This window comes from Rhinolophus hipposideros (assembly GCF_964194185.1).
Source record: "Rhinolophus hipposideros genome assembly, chromosome: 24".
In the NCBI taxonomy this organism is placed as follows: Eukaryota; Metazoa; Chordata; class Mammalia; order Chiroptera; family Rhinolophidae; genus Rhinolophus; species Rhinolophus hipposideros.
This window is the reverse complement of record NC_138070.1, coordinates 15002432-15017508: the sequence shown is the minus strand read 5'-3', so window position 1 is coordinate 15017508 and position 15077 is coordinate 15002432. Positions and strand designations below refer to the sequence as shown.

At 48.3% G+C, this 15077-nt stretch overlaps 1 protein-coding gene across 1 annotated transcript in view; it reads right to left on the bottom strand.

Annotated features, from left to right (window-relative positions):
• Nucleotides 1-15077, bottom strand: part of SGSM1 (small G protein signaling modulator 1) — an 82144-nt gene that overhangs the window by 51101 nt on the left and 15966 nt on the right. The window contains exons 3-4 of the mRNA XM_081037472.1: nucleotides 3977-4052; nucleotides 1133-1295 (exon numbers count right to left, since the gene is read on the bottom strand). Coding sequence (XP_080893598.1) covers nucleotides 1133-1295; nucleotides 3977-4052 — 239 coding nt within the window. The remainder of the gene's footprint in view (nucleotides 1-1132; nucleotides 1296-3976; nucleotides 4053-15077) is intronic.

Sequence of the window (15077 nt, the reverse complement as noted above, 5' to 3'; positions counted from 1 at the left end):
TTGTCAGCAACACCTGGGAATTTAGCGGATGGACTGGAAGGCACCGGGGGGCCAGGTGGCTGAGGAGTCGGGTACCGTATGGGGATTAGCAATGTCAAGTCCAAAGCCTTGCCCGTCGTGCAGTTCTGACCAACAGCGCTGCGCAGGCAGGGCCTGCAGGTGAAGGAAAGGGCCGTTTCTCATCCAGGGAAGTGGAGTGCTCACCCACGGCGGAGGTGGCAAACACAGGGCATGCAAGTCTCTCTCCCTTCCCTTGCCTGGTACAGACATGGCTACTCAATCCATGCACTCTTTCCCAAGAAGCCCAATCATAGCTCCAGATCTTTCCTAACAGGGTCCTCTGTGCAGCCACCAGCATCAACTAAAGCTGAACCATATCTGCCATCTCCGACCAGGTTCCAGACCGGCGGTTTGGCTGTGCAGTCAGGACTCGGGGAGCGGCTCTGGCGAGAGGCGCTCATGTACTCACACACTCAGGCCGTGAGCCTCCCCGCAACACATACAATTGCCCGAAAAGCCCAGCGAGTGAAGCTGCCTCTCCCCTTCAGTGGATGCCTCTATGTGAGTTTTAACCGGAGGCCCACGTGGTCAGAGACCAGATTGATTCTATTAAACTTTGGTCTTCCTACAGTTAGGGCAGGACTTGGCTTATAGGAGGCACTTATTCATGCGACACTGTTTCTTTGGCATTTAATCAGGTGCTAGGCTCTCTCAGACGCTGGGGACATCATGGGGAATAACACACATGTCGTCACCTGTCTTTATAGAGTTCAGAGTCAAGAAGGGGAGAGACACAACAATAAAGTAAACAGTAAACAAACAAACAAAGCTAATGACAGATGGTGATAACAATTGGAAAATAAACAGAGTGACATGGAAGAGAAATGGGGTGAGGGCTGAAATTTACACTCAGTTAGGGAAAGGCCTGCATGATGACGAGGAATCAGCCATGAAGACCAGTGGTGTGAAGTAGGTAAAAGGCACAGCACGTGCAAAGGCCCTGCAGTGGGAAAGAGTCGGGCGGGTCTGGGGAGCAGAAAGGAGAGTGGCGAGAGTTCTGGGAGGCAGGGGCTCTTGCAGAGCCCACGGAGGGGCCTGGGCTGTCCTCCAGGGGCCCGTGCTCTGCACTCACGCGCTCTCAATCAGCTGCTCCAGGTCCTGGACCTTGCGGCTCAGCTCGTCCGCCGGCGGGAAGCTCTTGCCCACCTTCATGAAGAGAGCTGCAATCTTGTTGCTGCGCAGGAAGCCGGCCGCCCGCCGCCGCAGCCCATGCAGGACGCAGGCCTCCACCGCCGCTGTGGGGACACACAGGTCAGCTGGCCCTGCCCTGCCCACGCTCCCCAGCACCCAGCCCGGCCGGAGCTTCCGTCAAACAGCGGTGCCTTGGAGAGTTGGCTCCCCACCCCCCGGAATCACAAATCTGTGACAGCGTCATAGGGAAAAGCATGTCTGCCTCTCCCCCTTCCACCCCCTCAAAAGGGAGCAAGAGAGCCTAGTGGTCAACCCACACTCGCCGCCCAAGGTCACATTGTCTTTGTTCACACCTCTCCCAGCCCCTACCCTGCTGTGTAACTTGGGCAATTACTTGCCCTCCCTCAGCCTCAGTTTCCTCTGAGTGAAATGGGGACAGTATGAACATAAACCTCATAAGGTTGCTGTCTGGATGAGGTGGAAAAAATTCATGGGAAGCACTTAGCACACAGCTGGGTACATAGCGAGTGCTTTCTGAATGTTACATATTCCTCCTGTTAATGGGGGAGGGGAGACTGGACAGAAGGCCTTTCGAACTTTATCTGGGTTAAAGAATCACATCATTCTCATCACTATTCTGATTCCAGCAACAGTTAACATTGTGGGTCTCATTCAAACTCTACCACAGTCAGGGAAGAAAGGAAAACCATCTCCATCTTTCAGAGGTGGAAACATGAGGCTGGAGAGGTGAAGTAACTTATCCCGGGACACCCCAGCCATTAAGTGACGGAGTCGGGATTCAAACCCAGGTCTGAGCCCAAGGTTTGCTCACAATACTCGTGCCTCCACAAAGGACTCTTTAAGGGAGAAGGATTCAGTCATCCTTTTCCCATTTCTGTGTTTCCACTGGAGGCCCTGCCCAACTCTCGGTTGTAGCCTGGGCTCTGCCACTCACTTGCTGTGTGACTTCAGGCAAATCACTTTCCCTCTCTGGGCCTCAGTGTTCCCTTCTGGAGACAGGCCCTGTGCAGGCCATTCTGAAGGCCCCTATTTCAGTTCTGGTACTTTGGACAGCTCTCTGTTAAGCACCTTCTTCCCTCCTGTCTCACACAGAAGCCTGGCACCTCACTGTGCTGTGCAATAGGCGCCTAGTCAATGTTGAGGAGTTTATGGTAAGAGCTACTCCTCCTTGAGCACCTGTGGTGTGTCAGACCTGTGTTAGAGGTTGACCTCACCTAGTCCTTGTTACAAAACCCAGGAAGTGAGCATTCTGGTTATTGTCACCTCACAGAAGAGTAGGCCCGCACTCCCAGGGTCAAGAGCCCAGCCAAGGTTATGTTATGTGCAAGAAGAGATACTGAGAAGTTCTGGTTTAACTGCATGTCTTGGTGTTTTATTAACAATGGCTTGGCTTTGAAAGAATGTCCACATATGGCCTAATCTGCCCATGGAGTTAAATTATTCTGGTTGAGGATCTCTCAAATACCTTCATTTGTGCTTACATACACAGTATTTCCATTGTTTATGTTGAAATAAGTTAATCATTCAGGCTTTGTACACGTTTCATTCTTTCTGAAAATGGCTCACAGGAACCACTAATAAATGGTTAGGAGCCTCAGAAAAATGAAACCTCAAGAAGGTCCTATAGGCCCCATTTAGTGCCATCAAATTTCTCTTACCCAAAAACCTTGATCAGAGTTAGATAATTACTAAGATTTTTACCTCTTCCTCTGTCTTTAATTGGTAGGTATGTTAGCCAGTCCTGAACTGGACAGGCATATTATTTTATTTGCAAAGGAAACTGTTCAGGAGGAAAAGCTTGGGTACGTGCATTTAAATATTCACATATATTTAAATAAACACATTTCACTTTAAAAAAAATTAGACCTTGCCAAGGTCACCCAACAAAAAAATGGCAGAGGTGGGATTTGAACCAGGTCAGCCTGGCTGCCAAGGGGTTGAACTGCCAGCAGCAGGGTCTGAGGTCAGGATGTGTGCTCAGCATGTTGCAGGCCCACGCGTGGTGTCCCCAGCCGTCTGGACGGAAGCTGGCGGGCTTCTCCACAGAACCAAGATCACAAGAGGGGAATTATAGCATGTCCTTCACGATGAGACATTCCAATCATGACGTAAAAAGCTTTTCAGGGAGAAAGATAGAAACACTCCCACTTATATGTGCACATTGATTGTGAGCTGAATCCTGACTTCAGGGCCATGGAAAACACATGTCCCTAACCACCGTGAAAGTACAGTAAAAACCTGGCAGCACAGTTATTTCTGGAACTTCGTGAGCAGAGCTGGTTCAAGGCGAGAAGCCTGAGTCACGCTCCGAGCCCCGGTCCTGCCTCCTTTGCTGAGCCAGCTGGACGCGATCCCTCAGGATGTGTTGATAGATCTTAATTCCCTATTTTTTTAAGTCCCCATCTATCCTCTCCCTTTATCTGGCAACAGCCGTAGGCAGAGGGAGGAAAGGCTGTGGAACCCATTCCTCAGAGGCAAAACCACTGTCGCCTGGGGGAGGGTCATGGACGGGAGCCAGTCCTTCCTCAGTGAACCACGTTCATCTCTCCATGGGGTACAGAGGTCACGCTTAGTTTCTTCTCTAGACTTTCCTGTATTTCCAAAGTCCCTGATGAAGTCCCCTTGGAATCTGAAAATAACTTCAGTTACGAAGGCAAAAAAAAAAAAAAAATGACGCGAGCACCTTGGCACAAACACCCCACTGCCCCGAGGGAGCCCACAGGGAAAGAAGCCAGTCTTCTAGGCCCCGGGACCACAGACTCACCGCAGAAGGAGATGATGTGGCTGCTGTCCTCGTGGACAAATTTCCGTGTGACGGCCTCCTCCATGATCTGCTTCACCTGGAAGGGAAGGCAGCTGGAGGGGGCACCCCAATGCAGCTCGGGGGACATTCTGACAACCACTTGCCTTGCACACCCTCCTCACTGCGTCTTCTGTAGGTCCAAGGCCTGTGCCTAGGACAGCTCCACACTCACATTTTTCAGGCTCTTTGCACGGCCGGCTCTCAGGTGTCACACAGAATGTCATCTTCCCTGAGCACATTAGCTAGGGCAGGCCTCTCCCCACCTCCCCCCATCCCTTACTACAGCTCCCCTGTTACGGAGCACTTACACTATTCCTGTCCTATGTGCTTGCTTACTGTCTGTCTCCCTCTTCTAGAATATACGTTCCCCCTCGCCTGCCTCGTTCACTGCTGCATCTGGGAAGCCTAGAAGAGTGCCCGGTGCACAGTAGGTGCTCAATAAATACTTTCTAAATGACTGGATGCATGAATGAATGAGTAAGTGAAACAGGTATCTAAAAGAATCAGGAGGGTGTCATGTGAAACATCAGCCCTGGAGTCTGGCAGACCTGGGTTCCAAACCCCAAGTGGACACCTACCAGCTGGATGTGTCATCTTCTTTTGGGAAATGGCTCAGCAAGGCGAAGCAACTTGCTCAAGGAAGTGGAGCTGGCCCAGAGTGGAGACGGAATTCCAGCCTGGATCTGACTACCAGGCTGTGTGCTTTTCCTACCATACTCAACTACCATACTTAACAAATATTTCCCGAGCATCTCTGATGTGCTAGGCATGGGAGACTCAGCCCTGGAAGGGCCACGGTGACCCTGCTCACGGAGGTGACCCTCCGGTGGCCTGAACACCCCTTCTGCTCTGCTCGATTCTGGACCTCACTCTGCCGGGAGTCACTGTGGGGCTTTAGCAAAGTGTGTCTACTCTGGGACTCAGTTTCCCCACTTGAGGTTGAGGAGGTCAGAATAGATGATCTCAAAAGCCGGTCTCAGCTCTACAACAGTGGGGTTGTGATGTGAGCATACAGTGCGGCTGTGAAGGCAGCACACAGTGGGGCTGTGGTGTGAGCACACAGTGGGGCTGTGAAGGGAGAAAGGTCCTGCATCCCCACCCACACCCCAAGGGGCCCCCACTCCCTTCCGGGCTGCCCTGGGGGCCACTCTGACACAGCCATGCCAGCACATCAGAGCACCCATCTGAGAGTACCCTCAAGTTGTAAATTCCCCTCTCTCCCTTCTGGTTCCTTCTCCTTCCTGGAGAGGAAGACAGTCCTCAGAGCATCCCCTGGCCACATTCTCAGGAAAAACATATGGCCGTGCCCGCCCCAGAGTTGGCACGCCAAGTCTACACTCTCCCTGTGAACAGCTGCTGACCTCTGAGCTCAGCCAGCTGCAAGCTGGGCTTGGCTAGCAGCAATTCTAAGCCTGAAAACTATCCAGCCAGGCCCATGGAATTAGCCCATTTTACAGATGTAAGAACTGAGGAGCAGGGAGGCAAACTGGCCCACCCAAGGCCACACAGCCAGGATGCAGCAGAGCTGGAATTTTAACTTATAACAGTGTTTTCCTTCTTGGCGTCAGCTACCATCTCCTGGTCCCTCTAACTACTAGCTGTGTTTCCTCAGGCAAGTCACGTCATCTCTCTGAACCTTAGTCTTCTCATTGGGTCCAGGTTCATAGGAATAGCACCTGCCTCGAGGGCTGTGGAGGACAGGACAAGGTCATGCGCACCACAGGCTCAGCACAGAGCCTGGCGCACAGTGTGCCTACAATAAATATTAGCTGCATGCATGCTTCACCTGCCAAGAACCTCACCTGGACTCCTTTACCATTATTCTGGTCCCGGCTGAAACATGACCTGTTTCAGGAGATTAAATTGCCCTGCTGGACTTCCTACAATGGCTGCTTTTACAACACCGATCAGATTTATAATTTCTTTTTCGTCAACATCTGTCCTTCCTGCCGGGCTGTGGGCCCCATAAAGGTGAGCATTCTGTGTCTCCCTGCTTTATAGCTCTGGTTTTGACACATTGTAGGTGTTCAATAAAGTTCTTTTTGAGGAATGAATGGCTTAAAGCAGGGGTGTCCGAACTTTTTTCAACGTTTTTCACCAAGGGCCATATGCGGTAAAATACACAAACAGCCGGGCCACTCACTCGAGGTGAAGTACATATTGCCTCACCTGGTTTATTTAAGTAAACTAAGTATATTTTTGGAATTTGCTGCGGGCCAATTAACAATGGATCGTGGGCCGCAGTTTGGACACCCTGGCTTAAAGGACGACGATCAGCTTCTGCTTTGGTAGAATACTTTAACTGAAAGAATGATTTCTTGTCTCCATCACTGTGGGTAAACAGAGCATCAACATTATTATCCTGATTTGTCAGGGGAGGAAGCAGAGGTACAGAGAGACGGCGTAAACGTGCCCAGGCTCAAACAGCTGGTGAGTGGAGGCAGGGCTTAAATCCAAGTTTGCCTGACTCTAGGGAATTAGCTCCGTCTCTAACAGGCCGTTAGCCCACATGGTCTCAAAGCATTTGTCCACCCCTCTCCGCTCCCCAGGGACCTACCCCTCCCTTTCCTTTGCTCCCCAGAGGCAGGATACGGTGAGGCTGGCCTATAACCCGGGGTCTGAGAACCTGCTAGAAGGGGCTGCTAAGCATTCAGACCCAGACATCCTTCGAGAACAGAGGGGTGGAGGGAGTGGGTTCAGGCTGAGTAGTGGACGGCAGCGGACTGTCTGGAAGGTATGATGGGAGGGGGTGGTATCCAGGCGGCTGAGTCGAGAGCACTTTCAGAGAAGCATAATTAAGAGCTAAGACTTTGGGGCCAAACAGACCTGGTTCAAATCCTGCGTCAGCCACTTACGAGCTGTAGGACCTTGGGTGAATTCCTTTACCTACCAACGACTAAAAACTCAGTAAAATATGTTGGTTCTGTCATCAAAATATACCCAGCATAGAACCACTTATCATCCCCTCCACTGACACGTCTCTGAATCCAGTGAGGTCCAAGGCATAAAGCTGGACCTGGTCCAAGTCATATCTGTTCCCAAGTCATCTCTCTGGTCCAAGTCACTTCTCTCCGGGGTCAACACAGCAACCTGTCACTTGTCTGCCTGCATCTACCTCCTAGAGGCTTGTCTTAACACAGCCAGAGGATCTGGCTAAAAAATATGTCAAAAGAGCAACCAGACAGAAGCTCAATAAGGAAACCGAGGACTTGAAATACATTATAGACCAATTAGACCCAACAGACATACAGAACCCTCCCCGCCAGCAGCAGGATACACTTCTTCTCAAGTGTACATGGGGCATTCTTTAGGCTAGAGCATATGTCAGGACACAAAACAGGTCTTAACAAATTTAAAAGGACTCAAATCATCAAGATCTTTTCTGATCACAACAAAATGAAACTAGGCATCAACAGCACAAGTATAAATTAAACAACACCCTCTTAAAAACAACCAATGGGTTAAACAAGAAATCACACGAGAAATTAGCAAACATCCTGAGACAAACGTAAATGAAAACACAACATATCAAAATCTACGGGGATGCAATGAGAGCAATGCTAAGAAGGAAATTTATAGCTTGAAATGCTTATGTGAAAAGGAGAAGATCCCAAATCAACAATCTTTACGCCTTCAGGAACTATAAAAAAAGAACCAAACCCAAAGCTTGGCAGAAGGAAGGAAAAAAATAAGCATGAGAGCAGAGGTAAACAAAATACAAAATTAAAAAAACAATAGAAAAAAATGAACAAAATCAAGAGCTGGTTTTTCTAAAAGATCAACAAAATGGACAAACCTTTGAGCTAGACTAAGAAAAGAGAGAAGACTCAAAAAACTAAAATCAGAGCTGAAAGAGGACACATTACCACCAATGACACAGAAATAAGGATTATGAGAGAATGCTATAAAAATTGCATGCCAATTAAATAAATAACTAGTAGATAAAATAGATACAGTTCTAAAATACACAATCCAACAAAATCTGAACAGACTTGTAAGTAGCAAGGAGACTGAATCCATAATCTAAAATCTCCCACTAAAGAAAAGCTCAGGACGAGATAGCTTCACTGGTGAATTTTGCCAAACAGATAAAGAATCACACCAATCCTTCCTAAACTCTTAAAACAAACAAACAAACAAACAAACAAAAAATTGAAGAGGAGGGAATACTTTCAAACTTATTCTATGAGCTCAACATTACCTTGAACCCAAAGCCAGAAAAGACACTACACAAAAAACTACAGACGAATATCTACAATGAATATTCATGCAAAAATCCTCAACAAAATATTAGCAGACAATGTTTAGCAGCATATTAAAAGGACCATAACCAAGTGAGGTTTATTGCTAAAATGCAAGGATGGTTCAATACAAAAATCAATGTAACCCACTGCACTAGCATAGTGAAGGTAAAAATATTAATACTGCAATACCATCTCAGTTGATCAGAAAAAGGATTTGACAAAATTCAACATCCTTTCATCATGAAAACATTCACCAAACTAGGAACAAAGCCTATATGTGAAAAACCCAGAGGTACCATCATATTCAAAGGTGAAAGACTGAAAGCTTTCCTTTAAATTCAGGAACAAGACAAAGATGTCTGCTCTCACCTATTTTATTTAGCATAGCACTGGAAGTCCTAGCCAGATAAATTAGGCCAGAAAAAGAAATAAAAGGCATGCAAATTGGAAAGGAAGAAGTAAAATGATCTCTGTTTGCAGATGACATGATCTTATATACACAGAGGGTGCCAAAAAAATGTATACACATTTAAAGAAAGGAAAAAACTATTAAAATTGTAATACTTAATATATACCGATAGCAAAGATGAATACAAGTCACGTTTGACTTCTGCAATGACAAGAGGTGTTCACAGTGGTTCCCATCAGCGTCCAGACACTTCTGATTATGGCAAAGTACTGCTTGAGCAACGTTGACCATCTCTTAAAATATGTATACATTTTTTTGGCACCCCCGGTAGAAAACCCTAAAGATCTCTCTCTCTCTCTCTCTCTCTCTCTCTCACACACACACACACACACACACACACACACACACACACACACACACACGTTAGTACTCATAAGCAAAGTCAGTAAAGTTTCAGGGTACAAAATCAACACATGAAAATCAGCTGTGTTTGTAAACACTAACAGTGAACAATCCGAAGAGGAAGTTTTTAAAAATTCCATATACAATAGCATAAAAAAGTAAAAGACTTAGGAATAAATTAGTCAAGGAGGTGAAAGACATGTATACTGAAAACTACAAACCATTGCTGAAAGAAATTTAAAAAGACACAAATTAATGGAAAGACATCCCACGTGTTCATGCGTTGGAAGACTATGGTTAAAATGTCAATACGACCCAAAGCAATCTACAGACTTAGTGTAATTCCTATTAAAATCCCAACAGCGTTTGTTTTCTGTTCGTTTTTTCAGAAACAAAAAAAATCTATCCTAAAATTCATATGACATCTCAAAGACCCTGAATAGGCAAAACAATCTCGAAAAGAAGAACAAAAGCTGGAGTTCTCACACTTCCTGATTTCAAAACTTATTACAAAACTACAGTAATCAAAACAGTGTGACACCGGCATAAAGACAGATATATGACAAATGGAACAGAACAGAGAACCCGGCAATAAACCCTCACATTTATGATCAAGTTATTTCTAAAGACCATTCAATGAGGAAAGGACAATAGAAGAAAATACAGGGGAAAAACTTCATAATGTTGGATTTGACAATGATTTCTTGGAAATGACACCAATAGCAAAGGCAACAAAAGTAAAAATAGATGAATTAATTGGTAGATGAACTCATTGGACTACATCAAAATAAAAAAGTTCTGTGCATCAAAGGGCACATAAACAGAATGAAAAAGACAACTCATGGAATTGGAGACGATATCTGCAAACCTGATAAGGTTTAATGTCCAGAATACACAAAGAATTCTTACAACTCAACAAGAACAAAAAACAACCTGATTAAAAAATGGGCAAAGGACTTGAACAGACAGGCAAATGGCCAACAAGCAAATGATGACGTTTAACATACTAATCATGAGGGGAATACAAGTCAAAACCACAATGAGGGACTACCTCACACCTAGCTATTGTCAAAAAACAAAATAACAAGTGTTGGTGGGAATGGGGAGGAGCTTTTCTGCACGCTTAGTGGGGATGTCAAATGGTGCGGCTGCTATAGAAAAGAGGAGGGCAGATCCTCAAAAAATGAAACAGAGATTTACCATATTATCCAGCGGTTCCACTCTGGGTATCTACCCAACAGAATGGGAAGCAGAGTGCTGAGAGATATTTGGACAGCCACGTTCACAGCTGCACTACTCACAATAGCCAGTAGGTGGAGGCAGCACACGTGTCCATAGATGAAGGAAACCGTATACAACAAATGGGGGTCTATTCATACAATGGAATGTTATTCGGCCTCAAAAAGAAAGGAAATCATAACCCATGCTACCACGTGGATGAACCTTGAGCACATCATGCTAAGTGAAAGAGCCAGTCACCAACAGACAAAGACTTACATGAGGTCCCTAAAGTCAAATTCAGAGAGACAGAGAGTAGAATGGTGGCTGCCAGGGGCTGGGGGGCGGGGGAGAAAGGGGAATTCTATTTCATGGAATTATTTTTTAATGGATACAGAGTTTCAGTTTTGCAAGGCGAGAAGAGTTCTGGACATCTGCTCCTGAACAATACGCCTTATTTAACACTACTGAACTTAAAAATGGCTAAGAAGGAAAATTTCATGTTCTGTGTAGTTTACCACAATTTAAAAAAGTGGGTATGCCAAGTGTTAATGTGGTATATGTACATGAATGTTTTCCAGTTAGAAAAGGAAAAGCGGTAAGTCAGACCACATCCCTCCTCTGCTCAGAACCCTCCTGCGGCCTCCGTCTCACCTGGAGGGGCACAGCCCATTGGGCGCTGCACGGCCAGGACCACTGCTGACCTGGCCTCCTCCCTCGCCATTCCCACCACTCACTCCACAAGTCCACACAGCGCTTCTCCTTACCAGGTACCCAACGCAGTGAGCACAGGCCCACCTCACGGCCTTTGCACTGGCTGCTCCCTTTCCTGGAATGCTCTTTCCCCAGAAATCTCCATGGTTCGTTCTACTCTTCACTCAAATGTCACCTTCCCTCCTCACTGTATTCCAAAGTGCAACCCCCCACCCCATGCAACACTCAACACACGCCTTTTCTGCTGATTTGTCTCCAGAGGGCTTTACCATCACCTCTAACACGCTATGCAGTTGGGTTATTTGTTCTTGGCATCTCTGACTTCATGGACCCGTATGCTCTGTGAGGTCAGGGATTCCATGTCTGTCATTCACTGCCCTCGTCTCAAGACCTAGAAGAGCACCTGGCACGCAGCAGGCACCCAAGAAGTATCTGCTGGATGAACGCACACCTCCTGGGGTGAGGTTTAAATGAGGCGATAGAGGTACAGCACACAGTATGTGCTCAATGAATAGCATTTTAGTAATGACGATGGAGACACCTCTGCTGCCCTGGAACCAGTCACATCTAGTCCGTGTATCCTTCTTTTCTGCTCAACAGACACATTTATGCACGTAAAACCAGGGTAAAAAGAAACAACAAGATTCACCTTGCAAGGAGGGGGTCTTGGGAACCCTGACTTACAGCTGGTTGGTCAGAAGTACAGGTGACAAGCTGACGCTTGCAACTGGCATCTGGAGGGGGCGGGAACCCTTAACCTGTGGGATCTGAGATGTCTCCAGGTAGATGGTGTCAGAATTGAGCTAAAATGTAGGCCACTCAGCTGGGGTCGGAAGTTTGCTTGATGTGTCGTACACCCACACATCTGGTGTCAGAGGTACTGTGTGGCAGTGGTGTGAGAACTAAGGAGAAACGCACAGAAGGAGGGTGGTCCCGACTCACTGACCCTGCACAAGAAAGGCTGGCACCACCGGGCTGTTCACTTCGCTTCTCCCGCAGGCAGAACGGCCCCGCCCTCATCCTGAGTCACAGAGCAGGGACAGTTCTCCGGGTGAACGCAAACGTGGCTGACCACCCCACACAGGGCCAGCTCCTTCCAGTGGCCACCCCTGTCGTAAGCAGACTATAGCCCTCCTGCCAACATCTTCCTGTTCCTTGGAGGTGGCTCTGCCACCTGCCCATGACCTTCTCCGTGGTGAGCACAGAGACAGCCAGGCCCCATCTGATCCATGCACGAAAGGAAGCTGTGAGCTTCCTCAGGACGCAGGGAAAATCCCCCAGCTTAATTTCTGGCTCTGGTACCAACTAACAGGTACTCTCAGGCTGGCCCCACCCCTCAGGGTCTCAGTTTACCTTCCTGGCCTCAAAGACTCGCCCAGCACTCACTTTCTAGGACGCCCCAGCCTCCGTCCTTTCCTTTCTCTTGTCACTCGTCCCGCTCTTCTTTTGGGTCCTGCAAACTGTCACCTTCCTCAGTGTTATGGGCTAAATTGTGTCTCCCCGCACCCCCCAATTCATAGGTTGAAATCCTAACCCCTAGTACCTCAGAATGAGATTGTACATAGAGATGATTAGGTTAAAACGAGATCATCAGAGTGGGCCCTACTCTGATACGACTGGTGTCCTGATGAGAAGAGGACATGTGAACACAGTTATAGAGGGAAGATTCTGTGAGGACACGGGGAGAAGATGGTCATCTACAAGCCAAGGCGAGAGGCCTGGAACAGATCCTGGCTTCGTGGCCCTCAGAAAGAACCAACCCTACCGACTGCTTGACCTTGGACTTCCAATCTGTACGACTGGGACAAAATACATTTCTGTTGTTTACGCCACTGAGTGTGTCACACCTTGTCACGACAGCCAGAGCAAACTAATAGGACACATCTGCCTTCAGTTTCATTGCCATCATCTTCCTTATCCTCATCCCTCTGACTGAGCAATTCTGATGTGCCAGTTGAATGAATGAATGAGTGAGTGAATGAATGAATGAGTGAATGAATGAGTGAGTGAATGAATGAGTGAGTGAATGAATGGAATCCAGGTGTACCTGTATATCAACTCATTATATCCTCACCACAGCCCTGTGAGGATATGTTCTATTTTTATACCTATTTCTCAGATGATGAGCCTGAGGATCCCACAGATTAAGTAACAAGTCAAGGAGGCAGAAATGGAATCTAAACTCATGCTCGACTGCTATTCTACAAGTTTCGACCAATGGTTGTCTCTGAAATAACATAATTATTATACTATAAGAATATATGTACCAACATATAGCATCAATGTGTCATATAGAATAATAATACTACTCGAATTTACCAAGTGTCCGGCACTATGCTAAGCATACATGGTGTTATCGGCTGAATGTTTGCGTTCCCACAAGATCCACACGTTGGAGCCCTAACCCCCAACATGATGGCTTTTGGAGGGTGCCCTTTGGGAGGTAATTAGGTTTCCATGAGTTCAGGAGGATGGGGCCCCCACGATGGGAGGGGCGTCCTTCTAAGAGGAGGAAAGCAGACCAGAGCACAGCGAGGAGGCAGGTGTCTGCAAGGCAGGTAGAGAGTTCTCACCGGGAACCTAGTGGGCCAGCACCGCGATCTTGGACTTGTCAGTCTGCTGAAGCCACCTCATCCGTGGTGTTGTGCGATGGCAGCCTGAGCTAAGGCACATGGCAAGCCCATGGGCTCCTCACAACGCAGCTTCCAAGGAGGGACTATCACCCATTTTACAGACAAGGAAACTGCAAAGTTCAGAGACGTTCATGACTGCCTGCCCAAGGTCATCAGCAAATCCAAGGTCACCCTGCGGAGGTTTACATCCAGGGCAGTGTGACTCCAGGGGGAGGGAGCCTCTTCCCACCAGCGGCACAGAAACAGGGCTCAGATGTGCTAAGAAGGCCCCTGGCCTCAGTGACAGAGAAGCAACAATCCCTTCCTCTTCCTCTCTTTGCCCCGAGCCCTGGAGGGGCCCCTAACCACTGTAAGTGGCACATGCCACATGATGTGTTTATTCCTCATCTCGGGCCAAGCCAAGATGGGTCTGGAGGGCTTTCACTTCTCTTGTGTTGCAGGATGGCCTGGCCGAGCCAAAGGAAGATTCAGAGGTCGGCTGTTGGCAAAACCACGGGTAGGTGTCTGTTGGGTTCTGGGGGGTTAAGGGATAGAAAGAGGGCTTTATGGTTTGGGGGTGGGGAAAGGAGGAATTTGGGGTAAGGGACTACAGGCCACAGGGATGGGCGGGACAGGGCGGTGGGGGCCATGAGAAGGCCTCTGCCCCCTGCCCCCGGGCTCTTTGGGCCGGTTCTGATGATATGGTGGATACTGTAATGTGCCACTCACATCCCATCAGGACTGGAGGCCACCGCTGCTGGGAGAGTTGCTGTCCCTTAGGGGACAGGGTCACCTCAGCTGCAGAGAGAGCCTCCTCCAAGGACTCAGTCCTTCCCAGTGTGGCCACATCCAGTGACTGATGCATGTGGGGTGTAAAGATCCGGCATCTTTGCCCCACCTCAGGACAGCTCTGAAGGGCCATCCCCTCGGAACTCCCGAGGGTGCTGGCTGAGCAGGGAGACCACATCACAGCCCGGCCCCTCCCTCTCCTCACTCCTGCTGGCTTCACGCCGCTCCGCCTGGTGTTGGTCCCAAGCGCACACCCCAATAAACCACCTGTGTGCTGACCTCCGTCTCAGCGTCAGCCTCCAGTCAAGGACGCCAAGCCATAGCGAGAACATGTCTGGGTCGGAGACAACCGGGAGAAGTTGTAAACGGTGCCAGTGGGGTGAATTCAGCTGGGCAGGAGGCAGGGACCTCCCTAACTAGCCCTGAGACACTGCGCGCAAGGTACGGAGAGTGAAACGGATGGAGGCAGACCGTCCTGCCATGGAAGGGCTTCCAGTCCAAGGAGCCACACGGCAGGACAAGCTAAGAGGTGCCGGGGAAGTGAGACGGGCAGAGCAGAGCTGCCCCAGGCGCGGTCCAGCAGCACCAGCTCCAGCTGGGAGTGGGTTCAAATACGATGCTCAGGCCTTAGCCCAGACCTACTGAATCAGAAACCTGGGGTGTTTATCAAGGCT